This window comes from Cephus cinctus, unplaced genomic scaffold, assembly GCF_000341935.2.
Source record: "Cephus cinctus unplaced genomic scaffold, Ccin1 Ccin1_scaffold2474, whole genome shotgun sequence".
Taxonomy (NCBI): Eukaryota; Metazoa; Arthropoda; class Insecta; order Hymenoptera; family Cephidae; genus Cephus; species Cephus cinctus.
The window spans coordinates 44,051-66,156 of NW_014334268.1; the positions used below are offsets into that span (position 1 = coordinate 44,051).

At 39.9% G+C, this 22,106-nt stretch overlaps 1 protein-coding gene across 5 annotated transcripts in view; it reads left to right on the plus strand.

Moving 5' to 3' along the window:
• The window catches only part of LOC107274180 (A disintegrin and metalloproteinase with thrombospondin motifs 9), a 65,434-nt gene that overhangs the window by 12,256 nt on the left and 31,072 nt on the right, over positions 1-22,106 (plus strand). For all 5 annotated transcript variants that reach the window (XM_025091438.1, XM_015753008.2, XM_015753005.2 and 2 more), the window contains 3 exons: positions 11,090-11,233; positions 12,133-12,293; positions 12,633-12,758. In XM_025091438.1, coding sequence (XP_024947206.1) covers positions 11,090-11,233; positions 12,133-12,293; positions 12,633-12,758 — 431 coding nt within the window. The remainder of the gene's footprint in view (positions 1-11,089; positions 11,234-12,132; positions 12,294-12,632; positions 12,759-22,106) is intronic.

Consider the following 22,106-nt stretch of genomic DNA (forward strand, 5'->3'; position numbering starts at 1 on the left):
CCTGGGTACTGGACGCGCGTACGTTGCGTTCCTAAATCTACCTTTGACGACTCGCTTGAGATTTTTAACGGCGGCAAAAGAATTGTGAAGCGAAAATTCGACTTTTTAACCCGTCCCAATAGTTGCTCTACAAAATAGGTGTCTACAAATGCAACAACCTCCTCGTTCGATGAAAATCTCTTTTCTCCGAATTAAAATTTGATTTTGGCAAATAGAAGAAGTCGCAAAAGACCAGATCGGATAAGTATCGCGGAGAGGTCTATTGGAACTAAAATTCGTGAATTTAGGCCATTGTCTCGATGGAGCAGGACTTTTTTCTTCTTCATATGCACCCATTCTTTTTTCAACTTCCTCCTTCAGCTTGACATGTACAATTGTACTACTGGAATAGTTTTGATGTATAACGCCATCTTCCGGTTAAGGCTGTGTTCAACGGCTCTAATTGAGAAACGTGGGACAAGCTCATAACTGATGATCAGGAACTTGGTGGACGTGAGATTCCTGCAGCTAGACGTAGGGGACAATCACGTAGTTTCTTTACGACGCGGCTTAATCTCAGTAACACCGTGAAAAGCTGTCCGGTGACACGGGCGGCGCCCGACGTCCGATGTCAGATCGACGCTATCGGCGAGACGGGCTAATTGGAGGAGTGACGCGAGATAAGAACGTATAGCTCGACTGTACTGTTATACTCGATTGTACTTTCAGGTATAAATTAGATTGTGGGAGTTTTTAACGAAGCCTGTATCCTTTGAGGTTAGACACTGACGCTGCCCTTTTGTACCGTCTCCGGGTGCTGATCGATGATAGGGCTATAACGTGGGCCAATGGGAGCCAGAAGAATTAAAATTGAGTCAAAGGTGGCGACATTGGTTTTTCTCGTACATCAGGGTTATCGTAGCTGTAATTTTAATAATTTTATCTATTTACGTATATATTGTTATCATGCTTTCTGGTTCCTATCAGAGTCCTTCCGTGCTCGCTCTTTGCCATTTGCTTGCGCGGGCGTCGTACCGTTACTATACCGGAGCGATGCTGATTTCTCCAGTGAATGCAGATTTCTCGCTGATCTCTTGCGCCACGCAGTGATAACTGATAACGACCCGTTTCGCAGTTTGCATTGAGAATTGGCAGCGATGACCGAGAACAGTTGGAGTCCTTTTTTTTTTTTTAATCTTACCCACAAAAACTTACCGATCGTCGTTCCCACGTAAATCAATTCACGCGAAGCATAAGCGTCGCGACGTCGAGCGTCCCGTTATTTCGAAAACGCGAAAATAAAAATTTGCACGAATTTTCTTACTATAAAAAAAAAAGATCGCAATACCTTGAAGAATAAAAAATTTTTTATTGCTCCGTGGATTCCAGATTTTAAATTTACCCTAAAATTAAAATTCAATAATTTAGCGAAAAATTCCATAAATATTTTGCCAATACTTCGACACGTTCTTAATGTTTTATTTATATCCACACTGATACCTGGTACTTCATTACCTGGTCCGTCAGAGACTGCACTTTTTTGCATCGCAGTGCAATGATGCACTAAACTCTCCTTATGTCGTAACGACTATATGTTTCTTTTTCTTTTTTTCTGTAATAGTAATAGTTACCAAGTGTCACGGGATTGGTCAATAGGTGTTGGTACAAGGCGAGTACACAATCCTAACAGTGCGTTGCAGCTCCCGCTGCAACGTCTACGGGGATAAGTGCACTTCGTGTTGCATCCAAGTGTCGTTGTCTCGCGTTGCTCTCTTGAGAAAGGTCAGTCAGTGTCGTGAGTAACCTGGCTATAGAAGTGTATAGTGTCAATGGCAGTGCACCGCAACAGCTTCTGACTTAACCACAAAGCCAGTGAGATGCAATGAGAAAGAGGAGATGGAAGATAACGAATCCAATATATATATATACATCTTTTATTACATTACACTTAATGCATATATGAGAAAACATTAATCCGTTTAGTACTACGAATCTGTACACGTGTATTACGCATATACCTTATTCAAAATCCTTTTTTTTAAAAGTCTATTGAAAAATTTCTGTATACTGATCATGGATTTAACAGCGAGAAGAGACTGGTACGAGATTAAAAAAAAAGGTCGAGAAATCCGTAAGAACGAGATTGATTTCATGAATACGATTAGAGATTCGCGTCAGCGGGATCGCGCGTGACGTCATTTTTTTTTTGGTCTTGGGGATACTTCTTAATGGTAATCGATGGGATTAGATTTTAACGAAAATGGATATTAGTGCTGTAAAACTTCGCGCGGAAGCTGTATCCGGCGAAATGGACCATTTTGAAAATTTTGTTTTCTTTCGTTTACCTCAACTTTTATTTACGACGTCCCGACGCACCTTCATCCACGCGCTCATCCAATCCGCGAAACGCATTGCGAATTCTATCCGCGATCCGGAATTAACTATGAAACGCGTGCAGCATCTCCGGACCAAGGACCATGTATGCACGGGTGCAGATGCGTCCATGTGAATGCGCCTATAGACACATTCAACTACGTACAGTCTATTTCTCTCGGTTTCTCGAGCTCTCGGTTACCAGATAATCTGCACAGTCCAGCGACAAATGCGAGGCGACGCAGTGCGGCCGCCATATGCAAATAGCAGCAGCCAGGAGAAGAGGAAGGTGGTCGGGGAGTGACAATGGCGGAAGAGGAGAACGAAAAAATGTTTGACCTACCCAACCAATCGAACGCACGGTAAATCACGGTACAGTCGAACGGAAAAGAATTGTAAGTCGACCTCGTTCGATTAGCTCATCGATCAATCCAATTAATGCTTTTATCTCGCGTATCGATTGCCAAGTTTCATAAACCCTAACTCCGAGGCTGGCGCGAAACTATCCGAGCGCCATCTGTCCTCGCTATAGCTGAGCTCCGGTGGCGCCGCGCGGAGGCGTCTCGAACTAATCTCTCCGTACGAATCTTAATACCCCATGGCAAATATTTGCAATCGTTGAATCTCGATAACGACTAACGCACGTTGATCTGCAGAACAATTTTAATGCCCGATAACATATATTAATCTATGTAATATATCTGTACTGTCTATCTTAAATATTTGCATCGATCGATCCACATAGTCATCTCGATACTGAATAACATACGTTAATCTGTACAACGGTCTCGATACTCAAGCCCAAATATTTACATTGATAAATAATTATCTTTAATCATAAGTATATAATAACAGTAAGAACACTCTTAACAACTTTGAATGTTAACATTACGTAATTATCCTTCTGTTATCATTGTGTGGCCAAACACCTTGTTCAATCATGAAATTATTGATAAAATAATTATATATACACAACGATGTAGGACGATTGGCAGGAAGTCACGGATTAGGGTGTGGCTTAACTTCAGTGACGACTCTGATTGGTCAGTGATTAAGGCCATTGATCAGTGACGATAACACTCAAGCCAAAACAAGGTTTAATGCACGTTATTCTCATTGGTCAGTGATCATTGCTCAAGCTACACCCGAATTATGTAGCTCCTCAAGAGTTACCCTGCTCGAGATCCCATCATGAAAATCTAGGGTCCTTCTGGGTCCTAGCCAGTCTTGGACTAGCCCAATAGGCGCCCAGACAGATCCTGAACTTGCTCAAAGAAAATGCTCAAGAGTGACCCTGCTTGAGATCTCATCATGAGATTCCAGGGTCCTTCTGGGTCCTAGCCAGTCTTGGACTAGCTTAATGAGCACCCAGACAGACCCTGAACTTGCTCAAAGAAAATTTGAACTAGGGGGTGTGCAATGTCTTGCGCTGATCTAAAAAGCAGAAAACGACCCAAGCGAATCTCAGTTTTAACGTCAACCTAAGAGAATCCCAGATTATCATAGAGCAGCCACGTATCTTGTCCAACCAGCATTCGATGGTATCACTTAACCTTATCTCCTTCATCTTGGCAGCAAGAGCGAATGCGCTCTTATCCACTGCATATACTGTACCCACAGGTTGGTACAAAGAAAAGAGACATATAAAGTGACCAAAGCAATGAGCGTCGGGGACCGGTCTTCCTGGCTGGCTTGTATCTATAGGTATACATTATATATATATAAGCCTTAGCTTGAGGACCCAAGAATATTTCTCTGTTCGGGACCACCCTGGTCCAGATCAAACCCTTTCTGATGCTGCGCATCGTGCGGATTCCAAGACTGGTTGACCGATCGACTTAACACCGTCTCCTACCTGTCTTGTCTTTTCTTTTTTCTTTTCACCCTTCATTTTCCTCCCTTCTCGCCAAGGCGTCAGACCGAACAGCTAAGAGTCGGTCGGCTCCAAGAACAACAAAGACAAGCCGGCTCTGGTGCTGCTGTCATCCGATATTTGTATAACGCGCTCCGGATGGAGAAGTAGCCAAAACAGAGACGTCACCCTCGGTACTTGTATTGGGGATGATGAGAGTCTAGCTGGCTATGTTTTTGTATAGTCTCGTATAATCATAATAATTCGACGACTCAGGCCGGGACTTTCAGGTGAGCCGGAGACGTCAGATGATGCCGCGAACTTTGAAGAGATCCGACTGCCGGTGCTTGCGTGTAGCTATATTTGATTTTTAATTTTTTTTTACGAGTTGGTACAACTGTCAGATATATTTCACACGTACAGTGGATATATGTATGTAACGAGGCAAAAAATTGTACAATGAAAAAATTTTTTTTATCACATTTCATCTATACATTTTCACGGGGGGAAACATGCGGAGCGAACGATGACGTTTGGCTTCGTTCACACCGTCATTCATAAAGTTTCTGACCGACCGTTATCATTGTATTTTTTTTTTTCAGTCGTGTGTCGATTCGAAATTGAATCGATTTCGCGGCTTTTTTCCTTTTTTGATTTATCGCATGAAACGAGCGTCCCGACGACTGCGACAAGGATCGAGCTTCGATCTAGATAAACATCGCGCGTACTCCCACTCCATGTACGAACTCGCTTACGCACGTATGAACAGCGCTTAATGTATAAATAGCACGAAATAATGCTTGCAAGGCTTGTGACCCGTGCGCGTGTAGCCGCGCCTCTGTCTTATATCCTCTGTATGCCATATCCTGTATCCTGTATCGGAATATCGTATTAAATTTATGCTCAGCACTTTTTATTTTCACTTGTCGGATTTTTTGTTGAATAAAAAAAAAATATTTTTGAACTTTTCTTTTGACTGATATATTTACTTTTGATTTTTTTTAGGGTGGGGGGGGGGGGACAAAATTTTTTTTGGGCATCATCTTGAAACTTTATCGAACTATGGGGAATCTTGGTTTCTTGTGAATCGTTAGGGCTGGTTCGTATGGCGCGATTTATCTTTTCTATCGTCTAGCCAGATTATTTTTTTTTTTACTATGTTTGCAACATATGAGATTCCTTGGAAGGGACATGATTTCGGAAAATGCTTACGTACGCGCGAAACATACGCTACGTTGGATGGATGAGCGACCGCGCGTGTGCATGTTTTGTGATAACGTTATCTATTTGTGCGACTACTTGGATGTGCCTTAGACACGTGGAAAGTTTTTGCACGGGTGTAAAGTTTCTCTAGGATGATAATTTGAGTGGGTATTTTTTTTGGAAAATTCTTTATTTTCTCACCGTGGATGATTTTGAAAAAACGCCGGTCAGATATTTTCGACTTTTATTTTCTTCAGGAATTTCATTCGTGTCTGAATGATTTAATTTTTGGGAGATAATTTCAATTTTGAAAGCGGAAATCAGAATTTCCTTTACGGGGGTTTTAATGCAACGACGATCACGCCATTTTCATCGATTCAATGTCAGCGATTTTTTTACCGAAATGTGCTTACTCTCGATTCGCGACTGTTCTTAGAAGCTTTTCGCGGATCGGTCCTTTCGAGTCGAGTCCTCCGAAATTTTTCGCAGATTTTGATTAAAACCAAACGAAATTCCACTGTAAACAAATATTCTGTATTTTTCACGATTACATCAAAACCTATACGACAGTGCATCAGTATTATGTTCAGTTCAAATTTCCCGCGCGTTTACGATGCGCGAACGCTCTGCTGATTCAAATCGTGCAATTTAATCGGAAAATCCGGAAAAAAAAGTTTCGAATAAAAAGACGAGCGGAGTAGGTACAGAGTGAAAAATACTGAATTCGAGTCTCTCAAAAGTCTCGAGAGTCTTAAAGTATCGCTGAATGTAGGCGCAAGGAACATGCGCGTTCGCCTTTACGCACAATGACGCCCACAGGCTGTTCGAGTCCTTTTTTTCTTTTACGTTTTGTTATCCGATCCTCTGCTTCCTCGTCCTCTTCATTCTCCTGTGTCAAAATGCATACAAAATAAGTACATATACATATACATATTGAGAATTATACACGGTGTTGGAAAGTTAAGCATTTAACAAAAATTTGCCCTCTCGTATACCTATACGTAGGTACGTACCCTATTATTAGCCATATTATTAGCCTCAGATTTTCTCAGCGGTTTTCCGCAACTCCGTAAATTGGCCGCAACGCGACGGGCACGTGCGGAGTGGATAAACTTTGCGGGTAATTACGCAACAGCTTGCCAACCGAGTCCCGGATCACGGTTGAATGTACATATATCATACACGTTGTACATACTCGTTGGATTGTATATATATATTTAACGTAGACAAACTATATCTATATTTACTTGCTACACCTTCTGTACTGGTATCGCCTATTTAACGAGGCGCGTATATGAGTCGGTGACACGTCTAATGACTTGGTGCGCGTGGGTTTTGTAACGGAGGAGGCGTCGCGACGCCTCGGAACAAAATACCACGGTAGTACGTTGACGCTATTGTTATTAGCATACATGAAGTCATTAGCATATCTCGTATACCGTGAGGAGCATACGAACGAGTTAGGGCAATTTTTAGAGGGTGTGTAGGAGTTTGGGAAAATAATAGGAGAAGTAGGGAGGGGTTGAATTTTTTTTTTTTTTTTTTTTTTTTTGAAATTATATCGATTCTTTGTAACGTATTTTTGGTTGCGACAAGAGGCCAAATGATTTTTAAGAATTTTTATTGATCCTTCATCGATCCGTTATGGATCATCAGCGTTGAGGGTATATGAAATTTGGAATTTGGCGTATACGTCATTTTGTAGGTTTTTTTTTTTCGTCAGCTTTTATTTTCATCGAACATTTCGTTGCTTCCGTCATGACGGATTATCGATCGATGACAGACAGATCGATAACGACAGGAGGTGTAGATAATTATCGTCATCCGGCGAATAAAAAAGAGACAAGAAGCACGTTAGCAAGACCGGCTGGGCCAGTTTGTTGTAGTCAATGAAAGGTGACAGTCGAGTTTCATTGAGTTGGGCCTTGCGTGTAAAAATGGGCCCATTATGCCCAAAGAGCGGACTTGTCTCTTGCGAATGGAGTGGATAGGTTTTTTTTTACGTTTTATAAAAAAAATTTTTTTTTTGAAAATTCAGGCCCAATTATTGCCCTTTATCGTTGCGACGTATTGCTATATACATAAAATAGTCACGGACTCGTCGTAACGTAGAATATCGACTTTGGTAAATTCAACGACGATTCCAATTGTTATTTGGTTGACGAGTCGCCCGTTGAGAACTATGACTGGGGTCATCATTGGACACGGTCGAATCAATTCGAAGACGTCGGGGTCCTGTTTGGGTCACGACGAATCACGCGCGACGGTGAACGAACTCGAACTTTTCTAGAGTGTCGCTAACATTTAATATTCGCCATTGTAATTTATCGTTCGCGACCTCGCGGCAGCTGGATTTGTATTTCCCACGTCATTGACGGCACACGTCGTCCATTCATCGTTCGGGCTTTCCATCTGTGGCTGAAGTATTTTTATGCGACCTGACACGCATGACCAGTGGACCCACCTTAAGGCGACTCACACGGTCGTCATAAGAGACGCATGAAAAGAGGGTTATAAATATTTAAGCTAAAATTGCTTTTTGTTTGTCAATTTACGAATTACGATTGAAATATAATTTTTTTAATTTTCTAATTATCACAATCAAGCCTTGAGTCGGGAAAATTAAAAAATAATTTTTATATTGTGGCTAAACTCAGGAAAAAAAGGACGTTATCGTAATTGTCTTGTTTTCGAAATCAACATTTGGATTTGTCGCGTGGCAATGCGAGCGAGCGAGGTTGGCGTGAATTTGCGACGGTGGCGCTGCGAAGTCATAGTGCAATAGGTTAGAATGTCAATACTCGGTAGTTTCATGCGAATGGAATGCAAAGTCAATTGCGACTGTATCTTACAAAATTTTAAGTATTCTGAGCTACACGTAATCAGTGATTGATTCGATGCAGGCATGGTTGATAATTAACTGTCAGATTTCAAACGGGAAGTGTGCAGATAATTTTTTTAATTTTGGTTTTTTTTTTTTTTTTTTTTGGGTAAAATCGCAACAACTATAATGTATCGGGAATTGCGGAACTCAGTTACATGCGAAAAGAAGTCCGATATTATTTGTGATCTGCTGAAAATTGATCTGCTAACTTCGCGGGCATTACGATTAATGTATTTTGCCGCAATATCCAAGTGGATGATGGTTCTGGGTCTGAGCTAATCAGACCCAACCCTGATGATTCATTACAGCATCCACTCATCCGTCGATAAGTCTCTGTATCGTAACAATCGACATGGCTAGGCTTCGCTATCGTCATAATAGGTTAGGTCAAAGGTCGTCCCTCGCCCTCCCCACCAATTTCAACCGCTCAACACCCACCTCGCTTGGACTCCTTTCACATTTTACTTTATCTCGCTCTGTTTCTTCCACGTGGGCACTTCCGATTGTCTCTGATCAAGCATCCGTAACGTTAAGTGCACGGAGCATTGACGTTTGGAACTGTCACTAAGACACGTGTCAATTATCAACTATGTTATTGTCACGCAAACTATCACAGTTGAAACTGTCAAAGCAGTTGTGTGGTAGTTGAAAAGGCAAAATTCATAAATTGTGTTCTACGTTCAAATTTTCTCGATTTTTTCACGTTATCATGCACGGTCGACAGGGTCGTTGATAAGCACTGTTGAAAAATGTTGATCAGAAGCCATGCAACGGCCATTGATCAACGCCACTCTGACGGACCAAGCAACTGGTCAGACGTTGTTTCAGGTTGGGATCGTACTGTTGATTAGTGTTGATAATAAATGTTGATGCTCTTATGATATGGCAATGATTAGCCAATCCTACCAATCAGTCATAGGTGGGTTTCACGTTAGGTTAGCTTGATACATCGTTGCTGATCAACTCCGACGGACTCAGCAACTGGTCAGATGTTGTTTCAGGTTCGGATCGTACTGTTGATTAGTGTTGATAATAAATGTTGATGCTCTTATGATATAGCGATGATCAGCCAATCCTACCAATCAGTCATAGGTGGGTCTCACGTTAGGTTAGCATGATAAATCGTTGACGAACGTCGATTCTCATCAACAGTAGGAGGTTATGCGACAGTCGTTAATTGGCATGGCGATAGTCTGATGATCGGGAGGAATTAGTAGGAGGTTGTCTTAGGTCAGGTTAGGTCGAATAACAAGAGTTGACGAACGGAAGAGTAAGTGGGGTAGGAGAGTGGGGGGGAGGGGAGGGGGTTGAAAGGGTAAATGCATCAAACCAATTGGCTCGGGGCTATTTCGATTATTTATAGCCGGCAGTTTCTCTTTGGTGCCGCGTCTAATTTAACCGAGACGCCACGCGTCGGGCGTCGCTCTCTGGATGGATTCGACACGGCAGATAGGATGGGGCGTCGGTGACCGATCGGATGTCGACGGAAGAGAAAAGAATCGTGCAAAATTGTAAGCGGCGGCGGATAGAAGAAGTCTCAAGGTCATCCTTGAGTGTCGTTCAAGGCGTCGCGAGGATTAAAGAACCGACGCTCCCCGTCGTCTTCGGGTACGTGATTCAACGACGGGCCTTGTCTCCTCGTACGTGTATATATATATGCGTCGCGATACTGTGCTACCTCGACTATATTGCTACCGATACAGATACGAGCTCTATATAATTTACGAAGTAAAAAAAAAAAAAAAAGAACGACGCCTCTCACAGTATGGCGACCTTCGACGCTCTTAATTGAATCCTATTAATTAAATAGAGAAGGATCTCACACTGAACTCTCTTATAGCGACTTGGAACGTCATTTAATGACAGACCATCGACGCTGGGCGTCGTTTCTGATCGTTGGATTTATCGCTTGTCGGACTCGTAGCGATCTCTAGGATTATAATTAATATTGCTATGATTAAACTGTGAGAGGTCGGTCAAGGGGGGCCATATTCTTATGATATACCTCGTATAAGAGTCCCCTTGGATATCGTGTTGTCGATATATGTCAGGTTATCTTGAGGGGCAATCTACTTATGGCGTACAACGTAAAGTTGTCACCTGAATCTCGAAGTCTCGTATATCAATTTTCTGTATATCTGTACTTTTTTATATTGATATGATATATTCTATATATCATACTTGGTTGTCGTATCGAGACTGTACCTATGAAAGTCCAATGCGTTTATATCCTTATTAATTTTCACGCGACTGTACAACCAGGCCTCGTCCATCTAACCGGTATCTACGAGGAATAAAATATTTTACATAAGCCTATACGTGCACGCGTGCTGCGTCAGTTTCTCGTTTCCACTTTCTGGCTTATGTTGTGGCCTCCTGTATAGCTGACTCCTCTTATGCACTTTTACACGTGTTACATATGCGTGGAACACGGAACGAGGAACGCACGCAAGGGAGCTGACATCTTGACCTTGCGCAGTCAGACGTTCTACGGAAACTAGGAAGTCAACTGTGCAAAGAGTCATGGTCGCCCTGCGAATTCTATAAGGATTCTCGGGATGAGTCAACATTTTTATTTGCGATTTTGCGGAAATTTTTATATTCAATATTTTCCATGTATATTTACTATCGGATACGTCATGATATACGATATATAAGATATATCAGGATCGTAAGTCATAAATATCATACATATACGTATATGAGGATATATCATAGTCCAGTTTTTTCCTTTTCAATCTCAAAATTATAATATATCAATCTTATTATCGAACCTCAATTTGTTTTTATATTCACAGTCGGCAAATTTCACGAGGCAGACGACATTACCGACCGAGTCAAATCTACGTCTGAACTGAGGGACCAAATTTTGCCTACTTCCAAAGGTGGTCTCGAGTACATCCGGTTGATGAAGATTAGTCAGAATCAGTACGAGGATCCGCGTGAGTATATGTCGACTGACGTGTTGATTTTTTAATGAAAAGCCGTAAAAAAAAAAGAATTTATATTTTTGACTAATTTTTCACTATTCAACGAACTTAACCTTTGACGTATACATGCGCATGCGTGTATTGCCCATGCTTATGCGCCGATCGCAACATTCAATTCGTAGACCTTGCAGAAAGACGTCATTGTACACAGTCGTATCTATCCTGGTCTCGTGACCGGTTATTTCACTTGCACTTTATGCAAATTCATCCGGTAACTTGGCCTTAGATCCGCCAAGTCTGCTTGCATGCTGGCGAATACTTGGAATTACTGATAAACAGAATTGCAGATCTTACGCAGTATGATTTATTAGTAAGAAACAACATATGTATATATATATAGCACCAGTTTTTTAAAATCAAGGGTTTAAAGGGTGAACAAGGATACAGGAGTGGGGAAAGGTAACTAAAAACAGTTGTGAATTGGAATCGAAAAGATAATCAGTAATCGTTGAACAGTCAGGCTGTAAAGATATAATAAAGTTCGTGCCTAACATAACCAAGTTCTACGATGGACATTTTCCGAAACAACGCTCCAGCATATACAACGTATGTAAATGAATTAGAATATTTTCATGGACTAATTAATTATTTAAACTATGATTGACTAACTCAAAAAGTGAATTATATTTTTATAATTTAACCGAAATCATTTTCTTAGTCCAATTTTATTGGTTTTGAGATGAACGCGTAAGAATGGCTCGCGCGTTTTGCTGACTGTTTTGAAGTAATATTTAGGTTAGGTTGGCTTAGGTTTTTTATTCAGATCATTATGGCATCTTATTGAGGCAAAAATAAATTTTAATTTATTTTACCTGGATTACGTCGTTGATATAGAATTTTGTTATGTCTAGTGGAGGAGTACGAAACAGCCAAGAGACACCACAGCGGACACTTTCGTCATGCAGCTGCGAAGGTCTGGGATCCTCATCCGCAGTATGAATTTTTCGCATTCGGCCGAAAATTCCGTCTGCTTCTCGCGCTCGACATCAGCTTCGTCTCGCCCGACATAAAGGTATTTAAATATATTGAAAAGATATAATACGAAGTGACGAAGTCGTTAGACAACACGGTTACACGGCGATTCCGATGTTGCGAACGTAGCCGAGTCAGAATCCAGCGCCAACTTCGTTCTATTAAGTCCAGGCGACGGTGGCGCCACTCCGAAGACTCGAACTTGAATATTTCATTATATCGTTACGCCGAACGATCAGGACATTCTACCGTGAATGTTAATAAACCTTCTTTTCGCTGGTGGTTGACGAGTTTTGTCGGCAGTCTTTTGAAGGATTAAAATATGAAATAAAATTACAGCAACGTCCAAGGGTATTTTAAAAGACTCTTTTTTTTTTAGGTTACCCACGTCAGTGAAAATTCAGCGAGACGGGAGCAGCCGGGTCATCAATTGGGCTGCTTCTACAGTGGATCGGTAGATGGTGACCCTGACTCCAGCGTCACTGTCAGCCTTTGTCATGGAATGGTGAGTGAATTTTTTTTCTTTTAAATAATTAAGATTTTCTTTATCGACAATTTCTTTTATCTGCTCGGTCGGTTATTCCGTGCTTTATTCTATATGATTTTCTATCCTGTTCTTATGGTTTAGCATTGCTCCTTATTCGACCTACTTCGGTCATTTGATTTAGTCCGTTTGCAATTTCTGATAACTTTTGCTTCCGTAACCGAGCAAACGCAAGAGGGAAAAACTTTCTTTCCTCTTGTCCAGCCGGGTCGACCTTGTCTTTTAAACGTTCTTATACGACTCGTGTACAAGTATCTGATAACATACGCATCGCGGTACGCTCGTAATTATGCAAATCAATAGCATCAGCAGCGTTCATGAAAGAACGACAAGGACGCGGAGTGAACGTGGCGACGATTATTATTATTTCTTTTTCTCGACTATCTTTTAGTTTAACAGCGCCCGGAATACTTGTAGAAGTATCTGCCAAGTATCGCGGTATACTGATAATTATGAAAATTAACAGTATTAACAGTACTCGCGAATGAAATGATAAGGACGTAATCTGGACATGGTGTTGATTATTGTTTTTTTTTTACCTATTTATTATTTTTTTACTCGGTCCTATCTCTCTTTTTTTTTTCTTTTTTTTTTTTTAAGTGACGTTTAAAGTGACGAGATGAATTTTATTTGCTAACGCTCTCATCTTATTGGTCCATAAAGAACGGGTCATTAGTATCAATGATATCAGTAATGAGAAAAAATTGAAGGCGATTACTAAGAATTACCAACGATTTAAATCGTATTAAAGATAATTCGAATATAATAATTATATTAATTATTTTATAATTATTTTTAATTTTCCGCCGCAATTTCGAATGAAGTCAACGTTAATTTTTTTTTCTCGTAAACAGTCGTAGCGTTATATATATTTAAATATTTTTTCATTCTTTTCACTATAAATCGACACTCGACTATCGACTGTCGATCGATTAATCGAACACGGTAATCGACAATCAAATCTCCACAGCGCGAACACGCGTCCGATTAAGATTCTCGCGATATCCTAACCATAATTCAAAGTTCGCCGTAGACGTGAAAAAATCGAGGCGCGAATTTCAAACGTCAGTTTAATTTATTCAACCAAGACGCTTGCGATATGACGATAAAAATAATTTTACACGCCGGAAGAATTCTAACGCGTCTCTGATAACCGATCAGCCTCCTTAACGCCAAAGACAGTCAAAGTGTCAACTGCACGTGTCACTTGATAACGTTGCTTATATGATTCGAATTATTTCGGCCCTTTGCGACTTTCGCCTTAACGAATAACCCGACTGTACCAAAAACTCACTCGCGTACAGTCCCAACGTTTTTTATTGGTAATAATGGTCTAATCTTTTTTCTGGCAAATTTCCAATGAGGATCAAGTACGATCTTACGTATACATCGTATAGACTGTACATAACCTATAAACGTACTGACAGTCATGAAACACAGTTCCGCGAAACGGACCAGGAAATCCACCGTTTAGTTTTCCTCCTGAAAATAATTTCGAGAAAATAAAAAAAAAGAGCTCGACTCACTAGATTCCGAGTATAGGTCGTAAATTTTCAATTATTTTCTTTTCCCATAATTTTCACTATTTCGATCGACGACCCAAAATTTGTTTTCGAAAAAATAAAAAAAACATTTTCCAAAATTTCATACCGCACCAGCGCGGCTCTCTTCGCAAAAATCTTTTCACAGTCGCAAATTTGAACCATCTCAAAAATCAAGGACTCGCATCTCCGCGATATACCTGTTTATGCACAATGCGAAATACATGCACATATCGGCCTTGAAATTTGGCAATACCACAAGACTCAAAAAAATCACGACAAGACTAAAGCGCCAATCAGTTACGTCTCCAGGACTAGACAAAAATAAGTCAAATTTTATTTTTATCCTCGACCTCTCCCCCCCTTCTCTTATCAATAATTCGACCACCGCAGTTATCACCACGTTCTTATCAATTATCATTACCGTGATTACGTTACTCAAAAAAAAAAAAATTATCTTCACAATACCTAGTCCAACTACCACTGTCAGTGGTGGCACTAAAAAAAAAATTGGCTCGTACTATTTTCGTTTCCAAGGTCGACCGGCGGCGATGCACGCGTCGGTCCGATTCTCGATCCCGTAGTAAATCGAGAAATACCCAATCTTTCGTAACACGTGTCAAACTCGCTACCGGTACATAAAATAACAGCCTTTCATCCGTAAGGCTGCAAGTATCGTAAATTCGTTTGTTTTCCCAGCCGTTGCATCTGGCACGAAATTCGTAGCTTCTAATAAACGTTACGGAGCACCTCCCTCCTCGTTTAGTAGAATTCAATTTTAAAATTGGCCGTCGTACAATAAGCATCTCTTATTTGACAGCGTATACAGAACACACTTTATATACGTATATCCAGACTTTATTATTATACGCTTTGTTGATCGTCCGGCGAAATTAAATATCGACGCGCGAAAGACGGCCAGGAAATTCACATCAGGATTTCCTGTTAATCCGTGTCTCTTCCAGGTAGAGAGTTCAGGCTCGAGGAAGACCGGAAGTCCGTTCATGGTCGTGTGCTTAGCTAGTCCGAGAAAATTTCTTTGCCTTCTTATTTTACTTCAATCTTATTTACCACCCTGTACTCGTGCACGGTCCTCGTATATAGTATATACCGTATATACTATATATCGTATATACTATATACCGTATATACTATTTATTCGTATATACTGTATAATTTTATATACTCGTATACACTATATACCTGTATATACAAACTGACCAGCGCAGTCCAGCCACGATCGTTAAAATTTGAATCGAACATGACGACATCCTCGTGCGTAACGATAAGAGATTGATCATGGACCAGATCTTGAATACACACATAATCGCGATCATTGTAGAAATTTGAGTGGAGATAAAATATAGAAAAAAAAAATTGAGTCCAAGCAGTTTGAACTTGACCTAGTTTTGCTTCGGCACAAGCACTAATTCTATAACAGCAAGCACTGTCTCCGCCGACGAAGAGACGCGACCAAGTGGACCCAAAGAGGCTGGATCGAATTAGAGTAGACAGGTGGGGTCCGGAGGGGGAAGCAAGGCTGGGGTGGCGGTAAAAAAAATTTTTTTATACCAAATTTTTTCGCGCGACACTGCTTTCGGCTGTCTATCTGAAAATAGTCACGGTTCAAGGCTTTCCCTATGGCGTATTGGATTTGGCTTTGCTCAAGGCAACGCGTTTACGACGTATTTTACGCTTCGCTTTTCGTATACGCTTTACGCGCTTGTTACGCACGTTTTACTTCACCGCTTTCGCGCGTTAAGAAATTTGTTACGGTGTCTATTTGGTCTTGGGGATGCTGCGTACGTTTCTCGGAGTACATTTGAGGTAAAGAGGAAATTTTTTTTTTTTTTTTTTTTTTTTTTTTTTTTTTTCGCGCGTTAAGAAATTTGTTACGGTGTCTATTTGGTCTTGGGGATGCTGCGTACGTTTCTCGGAGTACATTTGAGGTAAAGAGGAAATTTTTTTTTTTTTTTTTTTTTTTCGTATTTTCGGGTAATTCGCTTTTATCGCGTACCGGCGTTGATGGTTGTGATTTTGATTTGCGAATCGTGACGTCACGGATACCCGTATACGGATATACAATTTGCATATAGGAAATAGGCGCGTACAGTGCAGGATTTCAATCTTGGACGATGTATGTGGTTATGGCATTATTATTTTTAGATCGATCGATTTTGATTTGTCGATGGGACTACCGGTGGTGATTGATGATTTATTTTTATTTTATTCTGCGATCGGATAACAGGCCTTACGAGTGTCAATGATTTCTTGTTCGATCGGTATGTTTTGTGATTGGGAATTATAGACAGCGAATGCTACTGTACTACTTATGCTGTACCTAACCTAACCTGTCCTTAAGTATAGCCGAAGAGTGTCCATACGATACGTTTGACGAAACACTTGACCCAATTTTTTTTTTTCACGCTCGCGAATCTCGCAGTGATTCTATTTAGTGTGGAAAAAAAATTGGGTCAGAACGACGTGGATAGTAAGATGCGTCCATTAATGGAAATATATATACATATATATATAATGTAAATGAAATATATTGCACGCACATATAATAAATATATTTTTAATATATTAAATATATAATATGTATTTTCGTCTAGTCCCCCAATTGAGCCTCACGATATTAAATCGCTATACCACACAGCTACCTATAGTCCGTATAAAATAATCAGATTACGAATCGTATCGACAGACCCAAAAAATTATGAGGCCCATTTTTTTTAGATTATAAAAATATTCCAAACACAGCTTTATGCTTTTAGCAATAGTCACCGGGAAATTTGATTTGTCATTTATTGCCCGTACATAGCGTAGGGCCCAAAATCGAAGGTTCGTCGACTTGGTCTTACAAGGTCTTCGCTTCTCGTCATCTAGCTCGTAACCCACTTTTGCAAAATTAGATTCGCACGCGTGCGAATCGCAAAATTGTGTCTGCCGAAGTCGGCCGGGGCTTCGCGCTGCGTCTGCCGAGCGAATTTGCGCCCACACGAGGAGGCACAGTCGGCCTGAAAACGTTAAGCAGATACGAGGATAGCGTATTGGGTTGATTAGTAGTATCGTGGTTCACCGTCTGTCCGCCGGTGGCGCTGTGCTCGCCATGTAAACCGTCGGGGCTCGTGTTCAACCTACTTTTATTTCGCACGTGGTACGTTCTGTTAAAACGAACGAAGCTTTAATGTTTCTATTTCCCCTCTCTACGCCGATCGAACATTTTGACTCGGTGTAAATTTAACATTGAATCTATCGACTGTAACGGCAGTGAATAATGGACGCTTGAAAATTTGTTTAACATTAAATATATTACGTTCGGGACGAAGTGAATTTTAGCAGACGCCGCCAGCGTGTCTATTTTGATAATCAAATTCTCTTATTGGCACAATTTTCTTTTTTTTTTTTTCGTCTTGGAAAAAAATGAAAATTTTTTTTTCTCATTACGTAATCTCACGTACTCTCATCCACGTGCACTGTACCTGTACTTTTGTCCATGGACACAAAAATTCATTTTGTTCCCAATACTCGTTCGTGGCGTTCAGGGCTGTTGTCGTTTCATGGAAACGTAAAAAGTTTTCTCCATTAACCTTTCCCACCCGTATGAGACGCGTCATGCCTGGATTTTCCGAGCGCCCTTGTATCGCGTCACTCTGTATACTCGATGCAACCTTTTAACTCGATGCTGTCTGCATTAAGTTACGTTTCGCATTTAAAGCGACTTAAAGTGTCACCGACGACTATATTTACTCGTTACGAGATTACGCGTGCGATTACGCACATTCTGCGCACGCATCCTTACGCGCGTTCAAGTCCACGAACATCGTCGATATCAAGTTACACCTCAATTGCCTGGTTACGACGTAACAGGGATTTTTTTTTTCAAAATTTTTTTTTTTTTCAAAATTACATTTTATTGGTAAATTTTTTCTTTTTGAATGCATAGCACAGCTGTAGCTTACCTGTGTACGTTAATCGGTCTTGACACTGGAGTCTTTTAGATGATCTTGACGTAGCAATTGACACGTGGCTGAAATTATCATTGAAATAATCCCGCGCAAAGTGACACTTAATGGACGTAAACAAAGCGGCACGATCAGCTGTCATTGCGAGGTAAATAAAGTAATTATTATTTAATGGCTGTTAGGGGATAAGAGTACGCCGATACGAGATTCAATAAATTACGTTTTATCGGGTTCGTTGTATTGTGGTGCACTTGTGCTGTGCCAGGTCATAGGGCAGCCACTTCCTCGGGCGATACTCGAAGGAGAAACGTGTGAGAGGGAGAGAGACAGAGAATGAGCATGAGGATAGGTAATGGCAGGATATAAGCTATAGATATAGAGCTGGGCAGGAAGGAGTGCAATTAATTTTTATACTGCCAGATGGCCCGGACGATAATCTTAACCTTAACGTAGCAAAGGGACCCAAATGGCTTTTTTCGACGTCGACGCTTCTTCTTTCTCTCGTATTTTTTTTTCTTTCTTCCTTTTATTCTTCACGACGCAGAATAAACTTCTTAAACGGTCGCTGCTCATGGGAATGATTTTAAGTCTGCTCTTGTGTGCGTTCATTTGTTTTTATTTCCCGTGCATTCAGTCCTTACGTGTTGTGGCAGCTGACTGTCGCGCTCGTTGTGGAGGATGATTTATTATTTGACAAGAGAAAAAAAAAAATGAGGCGAGTTTTCATGACTTTTCTTTTTTTTTTTCTTTTTCGTTGTCATTGACTGTGTGATTTTTTGAGGTTAGGGTCGTGGTTGAAATTTTTTTGTAATTTTTTCCTGTCGTTAACTGCTCCGTCGGTTATTGTCGTTTCGACGTGGAATTTATTTTGGTTATGAATTTCGGTGAAACTAATGTACAAGAAATTTGGAAATTTTCTTTTTTTTTTTAAGTTTTGAAATAATTGGAATTTTTTTCGTCTTTTTTTTCTTTAATGGCATTTTCACTTGACGTAATTGAATCGGGCAACGGATAGTATATATATGACTTTGTGTAATTAACGATTAACGGATATACACGGCGGTGCAAATTGTTATACAATTGCTCGTTCAATTGGTGGTGAAGGCTTAAAATTAGTTCGTATATAGAGAAAGATAATTCAATTGGGACACGTGCCAAAGTTCAAGATATAGAGATCCGCCTTTACGTAGCTTCGTCTTTGATCCGCTCGCGGCGCCACCGTAGCTTCTAATTCTAACGCGATGCCACACGGATAGATAATTATTCACGCTAAGCCGTGTCTACAAATAACTTTAAAAAGCATTAGCACAGACGCATACACGTAACATACGTTTCTACTATCTAGCTCCAATAAGTCTGCCGTTAAGCGTGAACGCTGCCTTTTTTTTTTTTCTTTCACCTCTTGACCCGCACTAATCAAAGACCCAACCCCGATGCCCGATACCAGCAGACACACTGATTTCGTTTGTATTTTTGGTAGGACCAAAAGTTCTTATCAGTCTCGCGTGTATTAATTTTATTGGATGACGATGAAAAAAAAATTTGAATTTTTTTTTGGCATACGAATATTAATTTTGTTTTACCAAAACTTCGATTTGGATTTTCTGTTTGCGATTTTTGAAAATTATACAAAATTTTATTCTTGGTGGCTTCTAATGAAATGCGATAATGGTGCCGTTTTTTTTTTTTAATTTTTTCGGACGTTTCGCATCATCAAGGTATTATAAATGTCGCGTTTAACACTTTTAATACATACACCGTATAATCCACATATAATCTTATCTAAATTGCTCCAGCTACTTTAAAACGCTGACTCAAAATACCAAAGGATAAAAGGACGAGCAGGATTTTTAAATGGTCATATAGATACTCAAAGTTTAGTATGTCAGCATTCATTTATAATCTGTCTAAGTGCATTCCAGACTTTACAATCATACGTAGGTAAAAATTTTTTCAAAATTACCTCACCGACAAAAGTTACTATGCAGACTGTACCACATATATATTTTGACTGTACGTATAATGCAATTCAAAAATAATCCAAAAGCACTTCTCATAAGCGATACCTTGTCTATTTATGTATATATATATATATTTTTTCAATTAAGTCAGTTGTATATTTTGAAAGCCGAACGTTTCCTCGCGATTTTTTTTTTTTTTTTTTTCTAAATCGCCCAGTCAAATTTCCAAGAATTTTCTGAGTCACGACCACGGAATTTTTTTTTCTCGTATCTTCACCGTAAAATGTAGCGGCTGTCAATGTACCAATTTCCTGTCAACGATACAGCCGTAACAACTTGCATTGGTACCAGCTGAAGAACGTGAAATTTTTCAGAATTACTGGTGCATGCAAATGTCCGCCTACGAGGTATCAGTGGCGCCAATGCAATAATGTTTTGCATATACAATGACTCTGCCCACTGCCTGATTCAAAATCATTATCAACAATTCACTTTGTCATTATTGTTTCGTTATTTGTGACAGTACAGGAAAATGAGTAGTATCGAGATTTGGTTTTATTAAATGTTACAAACTTTATGTGATAAACAAAAATAATTTTCTTAGTCACAAGACAGATTGATAATTTATCATCAATGATTGTCAAGTCAAGTCATCAGGATCAACATTCTGGTTAAATGACGACAATTATAGTAATATTTTTTTCTTAAATCCTAAATTCTTCGTTATCACGTAAACTTCGTAGTTTCAATTAGCGTTGTCAAATGATAACGATTTCAAAAATTTTTGATAAATTTTTCGTTTCTCACTCAATATCTCTTCTTATCGTTCGTCACTTTTTCATCCTCGTTCACTTGACTACTTGATCTGACTATTGTATTTTCATAGTTATATATACATTTCCGAGGCTATCAGGATGTCATTCGGGAAAACGTGCTTCCGCTCTACGTGGCTATTTGGTTCGTGACCGTCGAGTAAACTTTGCGATAAATTGACTATGTGCTATTGACTATTGATTATCAACCGACCGACGTATTGCCGCTCGAACGATCAGCAGCTTCGTTCAATTGTCTGGTTATTAGTCAATTTCAAATAATTCTCGTTACAAATCGTGACTGGGTACTGCCGATCCAGACTGTTTTAGGAATCGTATAAGATCGCGCGCCAGGTTTCGCTAACGGCAGAAACACTCATACAGAATTAGAGGCAGACTGGTCGGTACGAAGAGACGGTTGAGAAGTTACTCAGCAAGCAAAAATAATCGGGTTTCTAAATTTGTTAAAGTGGAATAAAGAAGGTGTGGGATATTTCGGAAAAAAAAGTTCAGAGCAATATATCTACATATATTTTTCATATATTCGTATCATATACACACATGTATGTACAAGTGGATAATGACAACTGAAAATTTCAGATACTCGAATATTTTTTTATCTGACCTTTTTTTTTACGCATTTGATGAATATTGAAAATCGAAAAATTTCGAAAGCACGACCGTTTGAAGAATTTTCAAAAAATCGTACACGTTGACATTAAAAATATTGTAGACTTCAGCATATGATTAATTTTGATTTTTTTTTCTCTTCAATGACTCGTGACCACAGTAATTACGTACGATGAAAAGTGATGAATAAATTTTTTTTTTTCATTCCTAATTCTGGACCCCAATTTAGAAAATATCTCGCTGACGGCCAGCTTCCATATTTCTAAGGTGCTGTCATCGTTATCATTGAGTTCGCGTATAACCAATTTCGTATTCATCCGTCATCTATCCTTTTATCTTAGCTCGTCTTCGCGTATCTCCGTCACGGTGACATTTGAATTTAACGAACTCGATCGTG